The sequence below is a fragment of the Chlamydotis macqueenii genome, chromosome Z, assembly GCF_036417535.1.
Source record: "Chlamydotis macqueenii isolate bChlMac1 chromosome Z, bChlMac1.mat, whole genome shotgun sequence".
Classification (NCBI taxonomy): domain Eukaryota; kingdom Metazoa; phylum Chordata; class Aves; order Otidiformes; family Otididae; genus Chlamydotis; species Chlamydotis macqueenii.
The window spans coordinates 47,197,468-47,214,409 of NC_141593.1; the positions used below are offsets into that span (position 1 = coordinate 47,197,468).

Here is a 16,942-nt window from a genome sequence, read left to right on the forward strand (position 1 = left end):
TGGGGCTGTTCAGCCTGCAGAAGAGGAGGCTCCGGGGAGACCTGATAGCGGTCTTCCAGTACCTCAAGGGGGCCTACAGGAAAGATGGGGAGAAGCTGTTCAGTAGGGCCTGTTGTGATAGAACAAGGGGTAATGGGTTTAAATTAGAAGGAGGTAGGTTTAGATTAGATATTAGAAAAAAATTTTTTACAATGAGAGTTGTAGAGCACTGGAACAGGTTGCCCAGAGAGGTGGTAGATGCCCCATCCCTGGAAACATTCAAGGCCAGGCTGGATGAGGCACTGAGCAACCTGATCTGGTTGGGGATGTCCCTGCTTGTTGCAGGGGGGTTGGACTAGATGACCGTTCAAGGTCCCTTCCAACTCTAACTATTCTATGATTCTATGATTCTAAGGTCAAGGGCTCAATGTCCAAGCGGAGACTGGTGACAAGGGGTATTCCTCAGGGATCCATGTTGGTCTCAGCCCTGTTTTAACATCTTTGTCAGTGACATAGACAGTGCGATAGAGTGCACCCTCAGCAAGTTCAGCAACAACACCGAGCTGCGTGGTATGGTCCACACGCATGGGGGGGTTGGACTAGGTGACCTTTGAAGGTCCCTTCCAACTCTAACCATTCTATGATTCTATGATTCCCCCATCCAAACATGATGTTTTGGAGCCTTCTATGACAAAATAATTGCAAGAAGTTAAAAAAAAAATGTATTCTAAAGTAAATGTAGGAGGTAAAATTTTCATGGTCCATAGCTGAATTTGGAAGGAATGCCATCCAGAAGGACCTTGACAGCCTGGAGAGGAGGGCCCGGGCAAACCTCATGAAGTTGAACCAGGCCAAGTGCAAGGTCCTGCACATTGGTCACGGCAATCCCAGGCACAAATACAGGCTGGGTGGAGAATGGATCGAGACCAGCCCTGAGGAGAAGGACTTGGGAGGGATGGTGGACGAGAAGCTCAACATGAGCTGACAACGTGTGTTTGCAGCCCAAAAAGCCAACTGCATCCTGGTCTGCATCAAGAGGAGCGTGGCCAGCAGGTCAAGGCAGGTGATTCTGCCCCTCTACTCTGCTCTCGTGAGACCCCACCTGGAGTGCTGCATCCAGTTCTGGAGCCCCCAAAGTAAGAAGGACGTGGACCAGCTGGAGTGGGTCCAGAAGAGGGCCACAAAGATGATCAGAGGGCTGGAGCAGCTCTCCTATGAAGACAGGCTGAGAGAGTTTGGGCTGTTCAGCCTGGAGAAGAGAAGGCTCCACGGACACCTTATAGCAGCTTTCAAGTACCTAAAGGGGGCCTACAGGAAAGACAGGGAGAAACTCTTGAGTAGGACCTGTTGTGATAGGGTATAGGTAATAGCCTTAAAATGGTGGGAAGCAAATTTAGGTTAGACATCAGGAAAAAAATTTTTTACAATGAAGGTGGTGGAACACCGGAACGGGTTGCCCAGAGACGTGGCGGATGCCTCAGCCCTGGAAACATTCATGGCCATGTTGGATGGGGCTCTGATCAACCTGATATAGTTGGAGATGTCCCTGCTTCTTGCAGGGGGGTTGGACTAGATGGCCTTTAAAGGTCCCTTCCAACCCTAAGTATTCTATGATTCTATGATTATCAATACTCAGTCTTCCTTTTGTTTTCACATAAGTTTGAAAGTGAGAGGTTGAAAGAGAACAATACAAAAACTTCACAAAGTGTGCAATTGGAAGTTTTTCTCATTGTTCTGATTTGACAAGAAAGTTTATAAGGGGCCGGTTTCAGGACACGTTTGGGGACGAAAAGGGTGGTCGTTTACAAAGCAAAAAGGGTGGTCTTGTACAAAGTACATTAAGCTTCATACAACTTCTAAAATTAATTCCAAACTTTGTGCAAGAGGAAAATAATTTAATCAAAGGTATTCATGAACTCCGATGTATCCTTGTAAGTGAATACAAAACTCACTGGTTTTAGAAAAATAAAGGGTTCTCTATCTAGTAGAATTCTCTATTCTAGTAGAGAATTCTTTTCTCTATTTAGATCATTCTTTTCTCTATTTAGATCATTCTTCTCTCTATTTACTTTATTCTCTCCATGTCCTTTTCACCTGAGTACCCCAAGTGAATATATGCTACTTTGCAGGTATGCTATGAAACCTACTGTAAATTCTATTCATATTGTTACAGGCAGTAACAGAAACTGCAGTTTCTATTCAGCGTCATACTATTCTACCTATGGTGAGAAAATCAAATTGTAAAAGCAAAGTTTGGTTTGCTTTCTTTTCAAAGCTCCACTCCTTAGCTACTAATGGCACAGAAATGGTCTGGAAAATATATAAATGTGATAGCACACCCCATGCTTACTGAAAGAGGATCTGAATGGGGCTTAAATTTACATAATTTAAGGAGGATGGAAGAAACTAAGCCATTTGTTACTTTTTTTTTTTTCATTTTTCTGGCTCTCATTCAAAAATGAGCAATACACCAATCTCACAAAACAGTTTTAAAACTGATGAAAGCAAAAGTACTTACACACCTATGAGACCGAAGAAAATAACTGATAACATTGCTCAGGTTGTAAGAATAAATTTTAACAAAAACAGTACTCCAAAATTCAATCTTAATTTAAAGAACAATGTTTTCATACCCCCAAGACATAGTTTTTATAGCCCCATCATTGTTTGTTGCTAAGGTGTGACTTCTCCATAGGTATATTAAACTAATTGCAGACCTTCCATGCTTTGGAAGACTAAAAAAAATTCCCTTTCTCTCCTCTTCTACTTCCTCTAATACTCAACCTGGCTTCCAGGGCTTTCTTTTGTCCTTGTTTTATTTCCTCCTTCCTCCACAGCACCAAAAGACTAACTTTAACTACACACAGAATGTTGGGGATGCAGTGCTGCTCCTTATTATACTGAAATTTCTCAAATACGTAACTGTTAATTCAAATTTGTAATTAAGACATCTCCAATTTTAGGTCAGGAAGAAATGTTCTGCAATCTCTATCAGAAACAACTAGAATGTCAGAAGTGGCCAATTTCCTACAGTGAACTTGACATTTCAAATAATGTTCTACAAAACTGCAGTCACTTGCAACACTGATGATAGCCTTCGATACCTCCTTTTCGTGTAGGAAAGACTAGTAGTGTTGTTGGACAGTGTTTGATGGCTAGCATGCAAAGGGAAACACTCAGACTGTTCTGTGGGTTACTCTGCAAAGGTAAGTACTGAATGCTTCATGTAGACATAGGGGATAGTTCTGATGACATGGAGTTCTATCATCTTCTCTTCTGCTGTACATTACCACTACTGCAAAGCATTCTGTTTATACAAAGAAACTGTAAATAAAATTTGGAAAACATTATTTTTACGTATGGAGCTTTTGTAGCATTAGTATTGGATGATCGTTTGAAGTTTTGCCTCAACATCATCATTACAACTGAACATAAATCCAGGGAGAAAATGAGTCATTTGATGAAAATCAACTTACTTTTATTTAAGGAAAGGAAAACTTAAGAACCACAATTCTCCCTAACTTACAGAAGGAGAATCGATTTCCCTCCCTCTAGTAATGTTCTATATATTGTGTTTAATTAGTTTGAGAAAAGAGTGAACATTCAAGCACCTGTTTTCTACATTACTAGTAATTTTTTACTTTAGGCCATTTATTTAACATAACACATTAAAAAAATTACAAAATATTAAAATGCAAATAAAGCTATATAGACTTCAGATGATTGAAGAAAAAGTAGATAAATGTTCTTAGAGTAACCAATTTAGGGGTTTTACTGTATCAAATCAAAATAGGATTGTAAATGCTCAGAGTCACCACTAGATCTCAGTAAAATTAAAAAAAAAAAAACATAAAAATTGAAGTTTTTCTTAATTGTAAGGGAAGAAGAAGAAGCAAGTGCATCTTCTTGGTTGTTCCCCAGTAAATACATTCTTAAAAACAGTATTGATGGTGGGTTGTTTTTTTTCCCAATCAGTCAGTCAGTTGTCCCAGTACTAAGAGCTGAACTTCAAAAATGTTAACAGGACTCGGTGTCCTTATGTAATGAGAAGAAAATTGTATATGCAAGAACTAGGGAGAATTTACGAAAAATGTAAAGGACAAGACAAGAGTAGGTTAGTGAGGGCAGGAATAAAGATGGGATGCAGAGGTACACGACTACTCAGGTAAGACAAAGTTATACAAAATAAGCAGATTCTTCTTTCTAAATATCTGTGAAATTATGTACTATCAAGTAGCATCTACATGCAGAAAAATTACATTAACTGTGCAGAAGCCTTTAGGTCCTACCTCAGACACTATGACTTATTTTTTCAGTATTTGTCAAATGCAATTATTCCTATTACTGTTGAAACTAAAGTACAGAAATCTAAGGAATATGCTAACAATATATTGCAAGGTGTGTCAGCTTTCAACTTAAAATGTCTGACATTTTATTTAACCTTTACACTTGGCTGAATTGTACAACTACTGCTGTTAGCAAAATTATATTCTGTATGCGTTTTTCACATCTCAAAATTCCCTTGACCTCTTTCTCATCCAAAATAGAATATTTTTTTTCAGCTTTAAAATAAATCCTATAACAGAGAGCTTCATGCTGTTTTTAAAAGCAAACAATGAACAGTTTAAGAGATAAGGAAAATACACAATGATTACCTAAATCTAGTTTTCATTCTTATACGCGTTTTCTCCTATGCGAGGAAAACTAATTTTTCAGCGTGTTCCTCTGTCATCTTTTATAATCTTATAATCTACAAGTACCATAACTTACTCAAACACATTTTAAAGTTTAAAAAAACAGTCAAAACTATACTGTTATCAAAGTAGAAAGAGGAAAACACAGAAATGCTGCTATTAATCTCTCCCTTGCTACATATTTCAAAGGCAAAAAAAGAGACCAGCCTGCTATGTTACAAAGCTTCAGTTTCACCTTTGGAAAAAAGAGTTCAAAGTAACTTTAAGATGCATAAAAAAAACACAGCTTATTTATGAATACTTTTTTAAAGATTTAACAGAGATTTTGTTGTGATTTGTTTTGTTTTTTAAAGCCTTCTTAGTAAAATATGCTTTTAAACTGAATGCTGCCAAGGAAAGCGTGATCCCAGGGATTATGTGGTGGGTTTTTATTTTACCTTTAAACAGTGGAACACAGCTTTATAATGAAGTAGTGGGCTTTTGGGGAGAAGTAGGACAGTTGAATTAAGTCTTGCTAATTAAAATGTTACAAACAAAACCAAAAAAAAAAAAAGGAGCAATAGCTGTAAATATGCAGGCCAGTAGTTGCAGTTTTAATCTAGTTGGGTCAAATTATATGGTAAGTGTATTAATTTCAATTAAGTTCCATCATTTGATTTTGTTTTTTTTTTTGGAAACATAATATTGATGTATACCAATACCTCAGCTTTACACATGAAAATTTCATACACAAAAGCTGCATAAAGAAAAATCCAAATTATTTTTAATATGCACCTGTCTTTCCTACTTATTATCACAGAGTATTTTCCCTTGTTGATTTTCCCTTGTTCAACCAGTCATATCTCATTCTATTAATAGAGCAAGAAAGTGTACATATGTCATTTACAAGCATTTTTATCTTCTCATAACAGATGTATTACTGAGTGGTATACAAACAAGATACCAAGAAATAAAAGCAGATCTGCCAGCAAGGCATCATGTATCAATTGCAGGCCCAGTATGACAACCATTGTGAAAGTCTAGAGATAAACAACAGAAATCAATCAAGGATGGAGATAGCTTTAAAAAGTTACAAACCAGATAAAAAAAGGACTTCAGATACAAATGCTCTAAAAGATAATTTCCATCTAAGGAGAAACTTATCACTGTGAAACACTTCCTCTGTGAGTTGAGACACAACAGAAACTACATTTAATTCATCAAAGAGGTGTGCTTTCTTTTTACTTCAGTTTAGGAAATAACAATAAAGAGAAGAAACATTCTTTTTGTGTAATTCTGACAAACATTTTCCACAGCTTGCACACCCATAACGCCTCCCTCATGTGCCCATTCCTTCATGTCCAAAAATAGGCTTCATCTGAGGACAATAAAATTTTCCCTTCATCTGGCCACCTACTTTTAAGAAAATTCTAGGGACTGTCTTTTTTTTTTGCAGCCACTGCTCTGTAGCCAAATTAGACCACAACTAATCAACAGACATCAAGCTAATAGTGAATAAAAGTGAGAAAGAGGAGATGAACAGAAAAATTGACAGTCATATATATGCTTGCTGTGGTGGCATATGACCACTTGGTGCAATGAATAGTGATTGGCAGACTTTCTTTAGAAAACACTAGTCATCAATATCCACTCTCAGGTAACTTCCCCAGCATCAAGTTACCAAGTCTGTTCTCCCTGTTACATGCTTCCTCTAGTTCTCTGATTCATGACTTTGTTACTAGATAGTGGGATGTACTAAAGAGGAAAAATTGAAAGATTTTCTGCTTTCCCAAGCTCACACATGGGTGGCCAAGGCTTTTTTCATAGTGGAGATAACTCAATTGGAATTTCCAAAGGCAGAAGAATTAATCCTTCTCCTTTAAACCCAAGTAGCTGGTCTGTGTACAAAGTTATTGCGTAAAAGGAGGCACTGCTGTCACTACACCTGGTCTTGCTCTGCTGTCTGCCATGGATGAATTTTCTGAGGGAACTCAACTTGCTACCACAATTAAGGCATGCTCTACAAATGTCTACTTAGTTGAGATCCCCAGCAGACTTAGAAGATACAGTTCATTTTGTTATATTAACTGGGATTCAACTGCTTCTCAACCTTAGCCTACAACCTTAGGTTGTAGTACTTCTGTGCATATTCAAAAGCAAAATTCCTTGCAATTGGGAAATTTATGTTAAAACTGGTTGGCCACTAGACAGCAACTGAGTCTTTTGATAAACAAATTTCAAAATATGATAGAATAAAACACAACATACAATAAGGTCCAAAATGTCATACCTGATCTGCCCTGAATCTGTATTTTAATACTCTAAATCCTAGTAATATTCTTCTAACACAGCTTTTACAGTGTAAACTCCTGGGCTTTTAAAATAAACAAACAGAATATAAGAAAGCTTTTCATACAGCCTCAAACACTCTTGTTAATTACCACCCAAGTTAAAATCTTTACATCCATCACATACTCAGGGCAGCTTATGGAGCAGAATAAAAACAGCAGTAGATTGCCATGCTGTAGGGACCTACTTCAGAGAAGCAACACATTCTGTCAGTGTGTTTCAGATGTACTAGATGGCCACAGAAATCTACTGAGGCCTCTTAATGGCTACAGCTCTCTTTTCAGCTCCACTGCCCAGTCCTGCTTTGACTCAGAGCAGCTTGAGGTAAGCACTATAAGAAAATATTTTACTTATCCATGAAGTCTATGGTTAAAGTGGGCATATCTGGCTTCTCTACCTAAATGACACATGCAAAATTCTTTCACTCATTCTTCACCTTTTGATGACACAAAGCATCATCAGTTACTATTTGGATGACAGAAGCCAAAAAGGGCTGAAACATTGTCATTGCTCAACAGGAGTGGTGCAAGTACAGGCTGATCGGGAAAAAGGTGTGATAAGCTCAAATACACTCAGCAAAAATAGTCCTCAGAAAGGCTGATTGGAACAGGGAAAAATTAATCACTGAAGATACTCCAACATGTTTTAAGTTTGAAAGGCATTGTAACATGGTGAAATCTGTCATATTTTCAAGAAGCTGAAGACACACGCCCAAATCATTATTTTAGGATAAGAAAAAAAAAAATTTCAAATCTCAGTCTTTAAATAGCAAGAAAATATTCTGAATGAAACTCGTAATGAGTCAGTCACCTAGCATTTTAAGGTGAAAGCATTAGAAGTTTGAAATATCTATAATTAACTGAAGACAAGGAAACATGAGACAACCTAAGTAAGGTTGAATACCGAGAACATATGGAGAACTTGATTTTAATTTACTGTACTGGAGAGTATGTCTTCAATACTATCCTGCAGAGTTCCTTAGGAGAGGGTAGGCTGGGAGGACAAAGGGGGAAAAAAATGCCAACAAACACCACCATTTTCTGTCTTCATCTTCACTAGGACTTATTGTCAAGCTACATTATTTCATGACAACACCACCAGAAGGAAATATATCCTTAAAGTTATCAACGTTATTATATTTATCCACTGCTAAAAAGAGACTGGTCATCATAACTCAGTTTTCCTTATGTAAAATGTAGCTCTGGCCATGGGAAAAAAGAGACAGGGAGAAAGTATTGACTGAAATCACAATTCAACAACAACTATAATAATAGAGCATTTGAAATTGTACAGTAATTGTTTAGATTAGTGATAGGATAGCTCCTTACACAGAGTTCATACCCACTCCCATTATGGCGGTTTTTACTGTTCTCTCTCTCTATGAGCTGCAACGGTATCCATTAAAATTGGATACAGTGCTTTCAAAATAGTTTCCACCCATTAGAAAGAAAACAGGGGCAAAGAAAGGATATAAAGTTCTCCAGAACTTCCAGAAAGGAAGGCCAAAGGTAGGTGAGGGTCACATGAATGCACTTGTTTTCACATCACTGCCCTTTTGTCAGAAAGGGCAATAATGAATCTTAATTCAAGTGACAATGATTTATCCACAAAATAAAAACTAAAGGTTTCATAAAACAAAGACGTCCTCAAACATTATTCAACTTTCATTCACCCTGAATCCAGGAAAAGCCAGTAAACTGGCTTTCCAAATACAAAACATGTTTTTTACCCCCAAAATCTCAAAAAATGCTGGTAAGACAAAAGATCTATTCACAGCCATATTTTCTGTTTTTAAACTCTTTACTACCTATTTACAAGCACCATGAAAGACAGAATTTCAATCCCAAATTACCAGGTGTTATGTAAAAGTGGATCATTATTTAAGTTACAATTTTTGTACATTGATAGTTAACTATCTTTTTTTCGTAGTCTGATCCTTAGCCAAATTATTCAGCCTTCAGATCAAGACATCAAATGTCATCTACAGAATCACTCAATAGTAACTTAGTTAATGAAGACTTTGATTAAAAACATACTATACAGGAGTCACTCCCTAAAAATGAAAAATATACTTTTTAATTAATTTTTGGTAAGTAATACGAGCAATAAGCTTTAAAACACGCCATGACCATTATTAGAAATACAAAAATAAGCAGAAATTCATAAACACCAATCCAAAATCAAGTATCAAGAGCATGTGTTATTCAAGAGCATGTGTTATTCAGTCATCCTTGGTAACAAAAGCAAAACATTCATACCTGCACCTGGAATGATGGCCAATTTTGTTTCAACTAGGCCCATTTTAGCAGAAGAGGCTAAAAAACAGAATGTAAATGAGTTCTTACTATAATCTACAGGAAAAAAACTTTGAAAAATATGTAATAATGAGCTACAAGATTGTTAATTTATTGCACTTCCTTCATAAAGAACAACAAACCACTTTAAAAGCATTTGTTTATGAAAAGCTTTAAATGGATTAAACTGATCTGGCTTTAGTAAAATATCCAACTACTCCCATTAAGGCAAGTTCTGCACCTCATTAATTTTGACATAGTAAGTAAGCAATTACAATGAGTAACAGATACTTATCTGCAAAGCATAAAATACTAAAAGAAAAAGACTGTTGTTACTTAGCATCTTAACATGAGGTAGAATTTTGTATACGATTATTACAAATTCTTTAGCTGAAAGAGTATTCTCTAAGGGTCAAACAGTTTTATATACCATAGGTTACTGATAACTGTCCAGGGACAAGTTTCCGTTTAATTTCCAACAAATGGCTTTACACTTCTGACAGCTCGATAAATCAAGGTTCCTCTTTTCAAGTGCTGTTGTCACTGTACACAACAGCTTAATTGCTTGTGTAATAATACTCTCACTAACAACTTTTGCTTTTTCCCTGCAGCCTGTTTAGATGAAATCAAACCTCCATCTAGAACACTTCAAATACAGAAAAGAATACTTTAATTACTTTAAAAAAAAAAAAAATTAAAAAATCAGAACAACTACATAACTCATCTGGCAATACTGATAAAATGAAGATCATAAGAATAAAACAAAACATGTAACAACAATCCAGCTTCAGTGGTAAGTTGTTTGAAACTAAACATTAGCAAGTACTTAGGTTTCTGCTAAATCCCTTTAATATAATTGGTTATAAACAATGTCAAATACAATACAAGCTGTATAAATTGTTGCCAAAACAAGTCAAGCCATCTGCAACACTAATAATCCTATGTCTGTAAACAAGATTCAGACCTACCTGCCACTCTTATATCACAGGCTAATGCAAGTTCTAGGCCACCACCTAATGCAGTTCCATCTATTGCAGCAATAGTAGGTACAGGCAGATTAGCTGAAAAATAAAGTACCAATTAACATCAGCGTCATTAAGAACATCCCTGAAACACCATTTCACTAATTTTGTTCAAAGTACAGTCAGGCTATGGGAAAAAAGTTCCATAAAACAAAGTGGGTCTAAAAATTGATTGCCCAGCAATACTTTGGCAAAAAAAAAAAAATCAACCTCTCTCTAATCACTCTGTTGCTGAACAGGTTTGAAAGCCTTTTTCTCTAGCCTTGGCTCACCTCTGATAAAAATCTGAAGAGGAAACTCCAAAAACATACATAGCAGAGCTAGGCAAATAATAAAACAGGAATACTCAAAAAAGGTGCATACACAAACAGTCCCAGTAGAAACCCAGATATCTTATCATAATCATCTGTGAGGCCAGCATAGCTGGAAGCTGTCTCTTAATATCCCCAGACACGGTGTGGCCACCACTATTGCCACTTTTCTCCTGTAAAGCACCACCTAACAGCTTAACGGAATGTGGGAAAGTTTTCAGTCTGATAAACAGATGCACATGCTGCCAGTACATATGACAGGCAGCAGGGCTCCAGAGACCTGTGTGACCATGGCATGGTTTGTATTTAATTTACAGTCTGACATAGGGAAGTCAGTTAAACATTCAGATTAAAGTACTGCTCTTTACAAGTTTAAGTTCTCTTCTTCCCTCTTCACCAACGATTCAAAGAAGTTTGATGAAAAATGTATATTTTACTTGAGAAATAAACTTGTAGATTACAGCTTTAATTATATTTAACATTTACCACAAGATATCAATAATCTGAAACTATAGTCAAACAATATTTCAGTAGTACATTTTTGCTACTAAAGTTTCAAAGACAGTCAAAAGCAATTAATCAGCCGAACACCTGGCTGTACAGCTTGTTGAAATGTTAAACCAGCTCTTGACAGCAATAGTTTTTTCTGCAGATGTTAAAAAAATGGTTTTGCTCTAATGTATCAGCTACTTGAATTCAATGACCAGTTCATTCAGTCTTAGCTGGAAACTGAAAAAGAAAAAACCTACTGCCAAAACATAAACGAAAATGAGGTGAGAGAATATCCTCTCCTTTTTAAAATCTAAAAGGGTAATGTGACTAAAACTTATTAATTTAATGTATAACTTACAAATAATACTTGCTTTCTTCAGTGAAATAGTTAGTTCGAAATTTAGAAGTTGTGCTACCTAGCTTAACTTTTTCATTTCTGACAGATATACTTCACATAACTTCATTTTTATTAAAAAAAAAAAAATAAATGTTAATGTATATCAGCATGAAAAAATCTGTATACAAACAGGTAGTCTCTCACTGAGATTTAATACGAAATTAAATAAAAGCCTATTTTTAGCTGCAAACAAAACATCCCTTTAAGATTAACAGCTCGTGAAAATCCAATTGTCTTTAAGAAAAGAATAAAAATTGACCAATGCTTTTCAAGATTACAAAGATGATCAGAGGGCTGGAGCACCTCTCTTATGAGGACAGGCTGAGAGAGTTGGGGCTGTTCAGCCTGCAGAAGAGGAGGCTCCAGGGAGACCTGATAGCGGTCCAACCTGGCTTTGAAAATTTCCAGGGATAGGCCATTCGCCACCTCTCTGGGCAACCTGTTCCAGTGTTTCACCACTCTCATTCTCGAAAAAATTTTCCTAATATCTAATCTAAATCTACCTCCCTCTATTTTAAAACCATTACCCCTCGTCCTATCACAGCAGGCCCTACTAAACAGCCTCTCCCCATCTTTCTTGGAGGCCCCCTTCAGGTACTGGAAGACCGCTATCAGGTCTCCCCGGAGCCTCCTCTTCTGCAGGCTGAACAGCCCCAACTCTCTCAGCCTGTCCTCATAAGAGAGGTGCTCCAGCCCTCTGATCATCTTCACGGCCCTCCTCTGGACCTACTCCAACTGGACCATGTCCTTCTTGTGTTGGGGACTCCAGAACTGGACACAGTACTCCAGGTGGGGTCTCACCAGGGCAGAGTAGAGGGGGAGAAACACCTCCCTCGACCTGCTGGCCATGCTCCTCTTGATGCAGCCCAGGATGCGGTTGGCCTTCTGGGATGCAAGGGTGTATTGCTGCCTCATGTTGAGCTTCTCGTCCACCAGCACTCCCAAGTCCTTCTCCTCAGGGCTGGTCTTGATCCATTATCCACCCAGCCTGTATTTGTGCCTGGGATTGCCACGACCCAGGTGCAGGACCTTGCACTTGGCCTAGTTCAACTTCATGAGGTTGGCACGGGCCCACCTCTCCAGCCTGTCAAGGTCCCTCTGGATGGCATCCCTCCCTTCCAGTGTGTCAACGGCACCACACAGCTTGGTGTCATCGGCACACTTGCTGAGGGTGCACTCTATCCCACTGTCCATGTCACTGACAAAGATGTTGAACAGGGCCAGGCCCAACACGGACCCCTGAGGGACGCCACTCATGACTGGTCTCCACTTGGACATCGAGCCATTGACCACCACTCTCTGAGTGCGGCCATCCAGCCAATTCCTTATCCACCGAACGGTCGATCCATCAAACCCATGTGTCTCTAGTTTAGAGAGAAGGGTGTAGTGCGGGACAGTGTCAAAAGCTTTGCACAAGTCCAGGCAGATGAAATCCGTTGCTCGTCCCTTGTCCACTGATGCTGTCACCCCATCACAGAAGGCCACCAAATTGGTCAGGCACGATCTGCCCTTGGTGAAGCCATGTTGGGTGTCACCAACCACCTCCTTGCTCTCCATTTCCATTATTTTAGTCATCTAATTCATTTTTAAAGTTCTTATAAAATTTCAGATATGTAAGATAATATCCAAGAGGAATATTAATTACACTTGACAGTTCCTCAGTAACTGTCAAGAAGCCTTCTTCTATTCCTGCACAACATGACTTTCTCACTATTGACAGATAATAAAATGGTCTGATTAACCAGGAAAAATCTACTTTCCACAGATTACTGAGAAACAAGGAAGGAAGAAGTATGAAGAAGAATGAATAAATAAATACAGTAAAACAAAATGGCAACAATTTATACATGAAAGTAGTCTTGCTTTCATGAAACATTACACACAGTAGCTTTAACATAATACAAAATAACCCTATTCTTTAGACAGTGTCCAAAGGCTCAAAGGAAGACCTATCAGTATTACTAGTCTCTTACTGAGAGTTCTTGAAAGGTGCACAGGAAGAATAACATGGTGTCGTATTTCAGCCCCGATTGCAACCAGACTATGCAGTCTCTCTCACTCCCCCCACGCTCCAAGAGAATAGGGGGAGATAATATAAGAAAATAAGGACAGGGAGAAAATCCTTAAAGTTACCATTACGGGCAAAACAGACTCAACTTGGGGAAAACTATTCATTTATTTCTAGAACTAGCACGATAATAAGACAGAGAAGAAGATAACCTCCCCCCACACCTCCCTCTTCCCAGGCTTAACATCTCTACCACTTTCCCCCTACAAGCAGCACCAGGAGGGAAGAGGGAATGGGGGCTGCAGTCAGTTCATGACACGTCATTTCATGCCGCTGCTTCATCGTTAAGGGAAAAACTCCTCACATTCCTCCCCTGCTCTGTTGTGGGGTCCCTCCCACAGGCTACAGTCCTTCGTGAAACTGCTCCAGCATGGGGTCCCTTTCCACCGGGTGCAGTCCCTCAGGAACCAGCTGACCCAGTGCAGGCCCTCCACAAGCCACAGCCTCCTTCAGGCATCCACCTGCCCTGACATGGGGTCCTCCACGGGCTGCAGGCGGATCACTGCTCCTCCATGGACCTCTATGGGCTGTAGGGGGACAACCTGCTCCACCATGGTCATCAGCACAGGCTGCAAGGGAATCTCTGCCAGGAGCAGCATTACTCCTCCCCCTCCTTCTTCACTGACCTTGGCATCTGCAGCCGTTCCTCTCACAAGAAAAATTCTTCACAACAGGCTGGCAGACGCCTCTCAGGATCTTTTTACATCTCATTCACATCTCACCTCATCTCCACTTCTTGTAGCTGGGCCAGGCCGAGTCAGACATAGTTGGCTGCCCAGCAGGAGGCCAGAGGGTGAGGCCTGCAAGACCCACAAGGCTCGCACCTCCCCCTCTCTGCCCCCACTCAACTCCTTCACATCTTCTCCTCCTTTTTTTTTTTTTTTTTTCTGTTTTCCCCTTCTTAAATACATTATTGCAGAGGCGTTATGACAGAACATTCTGCTACCAATTGGCCGGGTCTTGGCCAGCAACGAGTCTGCCCTAGGCCTGGCCAAGTCCACTGAACAAAGGGGAGCGACTTCTAGCAGTTTCCTACAGAAGCTACCACCTTAGGCCCCCCCTCCCTCATTAAACAAAACCAGAACATATGGTTATCCAGAGTTCCAGACTTTGATTTGTGTTCCTGGTCAATCTACATCAACTTGTCCAGACTGATTAACTTAAAAGACAGGACATCCAGAAAAAACAGTTACTGATTTAGAACGTATCAAATCCAAAAAGACCAACCTCCTAAGGGTGGCTTCCCTGCTTGCTAAGTAAATTTATACCTGTAGTATTTTCTGTTAGCAAATGTACCACTTATTGGCACAAAAAGAAGGAATATTCTTGAGCTAGGCACAAAATTTTGAAATCTAGGCTGTTCACGTGCCAATGAGGCTTCTTTGAACACCATATATTTGTAGTCTGAGAGAGTTTCAAACAATCAACCTGAAAAACACCTGCAGTACTCTTTCAGTTTCTCTTAAAGTAAAAGGTCTGCATTGTTACTGCAGACAGTTCATGATTCCTATGAATCAGAAAAGAAAATTCCATGGGAACCCATTCAATCCATTACAATGCAAAAGTTATATATGGTCCTTTTGGATATAATTAACTTCTATTTCTGAAGTACTCTTTTACAGATCAGGACAAGTATTTTCAACTCAAGTAACCACAGGAGTCAGAATTTGGTATTTAGGAACAAATGAAGCCCCACTTTGAAGTGTGCCTTTTCAAGCATTTGATATGAAATACTAAAATGAAACACAGTCACCTCAACTCCTTTTGATATTCCTCTGTTGTCCTCCTATACCTGCACAATGTTGAAAACAGTCCTTATCATTCATCTCTCTTCTTACTTCAGTGATCTCTGGCAATCAATCTTCAGAAATAGTTACTTAGATGTAAATCAGAAGCTAGTCACTACCTCTAGCACCTACTGAATGATATTCATAAGCCTGCTTTGTCTTTAATTATCAACAGATAGCCAACTGTCTACAAAGAATTCTTAGAATTCTGGCTGAAAAGAAAGTTGTGAGAGTACTCTATTTCCCTCAGAAACTGTGAGTCTCCAACAAAGATAGAAATACCAAGAGAATTCAAGTTTACATGACAGCACAACTGAGTTCCGACAGAATGTCAAAGCAGATTGCCAAAGCTATTTATTCCACGTATGTGTTTCTGCTTATTTGACAAATAAGGTTGATTACTGCACAGCTTACTAGGACAAGTAACTTCAGGGAGCACTTCTAGCAGCTCATTTTTTCTTTTGAATAATGGATTTCACAAAACATAAAGCAAGGAGGATGAACTGTCTAAAAATATTCTGCCTACTGTATTAGGTGGATTACTGGAGGAAAGTATGTTATAAATTGAGTGATATATATGAAGTCTCACAATTCATTATCTAACTCAAGCAGATTAAGAAAGTGTGGCAAGTATCTGCCTACAGATACCTGCAGCACTTGAGAAACCTTTAAAACACAGAATGGTTGAAGTTGGAAGAGACCTCTGGAGGTCACCTTGTCCAATCCCTCTGCTTAAGCAGTGTCACCTGGAACAGGCTGCTCAAGCTCATGTACAGATGGCTTTTGAAGATCTCCAAGGAGGGAGACTCCAAAACCTCCTTGGGTAAGCTGTATCAGTGCTTGGCCACCCTTACAGTAAATAAGTGTTTCCTGATGTTCAGGAGGAACCTCCTGTGTTCTGGTTTGTACCCACTGCCACTAGTCCTGTCATTGGACACCACTGGAGATAGCCTAGCTTCATCTTCTTAACATTATTCCCTTTAGGTATTTATACATATTGATGAGATCACCTCCTGAGCCTTCTCTTCTCCAGGCTGAACAGTCCTAGCTTGCTTAGCCTTTCCTCGTAGAAGTGGGCTCCAGCCCACTCAGCATCTTCATGGCCCTTCACTGGACTCTTTCCAGTAGCTCTCTCTCCCTCATGCACTAGGGAGTCCAGAACTGGAGCACAGTACTCCAGTAGTAGCCTCACTAGTGCTGAAGAGATGTGAAGGATCACCTCCCTCTACCTGCTGGCAACACTCCTAATGCAGACCAGGATAGCATTAGCCTTCTTTACCATAAGGGGCACGGTGCTGTCCATGTTAAAGTTGGTGTCCATCAAGACCTGCAAAGCTGCTTTCCAGATTGTTAGGCCTCAGCATGTACTGGTACATGTGGTTGTTTCTCCTCAGGTGCAGGACTTTGCACTTTCCTGCGTTGAACCTAATGAAGTTCCAGTCAGCCTCTCTCTCCAGCTTGCTGAGGTCCCTCTGAGTGATGGCACAATCATCTGATGTATCAGTCACTCCCTCCCACTTTTAGATGATCAGCAAACTTGCTGAGGGTACACTCTGTCCCATCATCCAGA

At 39.3% G+C, this 16,942-nt stretch overlaps 1 protein-coding gene across 5 annotated transcripts in view; it reads right to left on the reverse strand.

Moving 5' to 3' along the window:
• AUH (AU RNA binding methylglutaconyl-CoA hydratase) overlaps positions 1-16,942 on the reverse strand; it is a 122,224-nt gene that overhangs the window by 58,849 nt on the left and 46,433 nt on the right. For all 5 annotated transcript variants that reach the window (XR_015261508.1, XM_086771514.1, XM_086771516.1 and 2 more), the window contains 2 exons: positions 10,264-10,356; positions 9,260-9,316 (listed from right to left, as the gene is read on the reverse strand). Coding sequence is in view for 4 of the 5 variants with exons in the window: in XM_086771514.1 (XP_086627640.1) it covers positions 9,260-9,316; positions 10,264-10,356 (150 nt within the window). In the remaining variant the exon portion in view is untranslated. The remainder of the gene's footprint in view (positions 1-9,259; positions 9,317-10,263; positions 10,357-16,942) is intronic.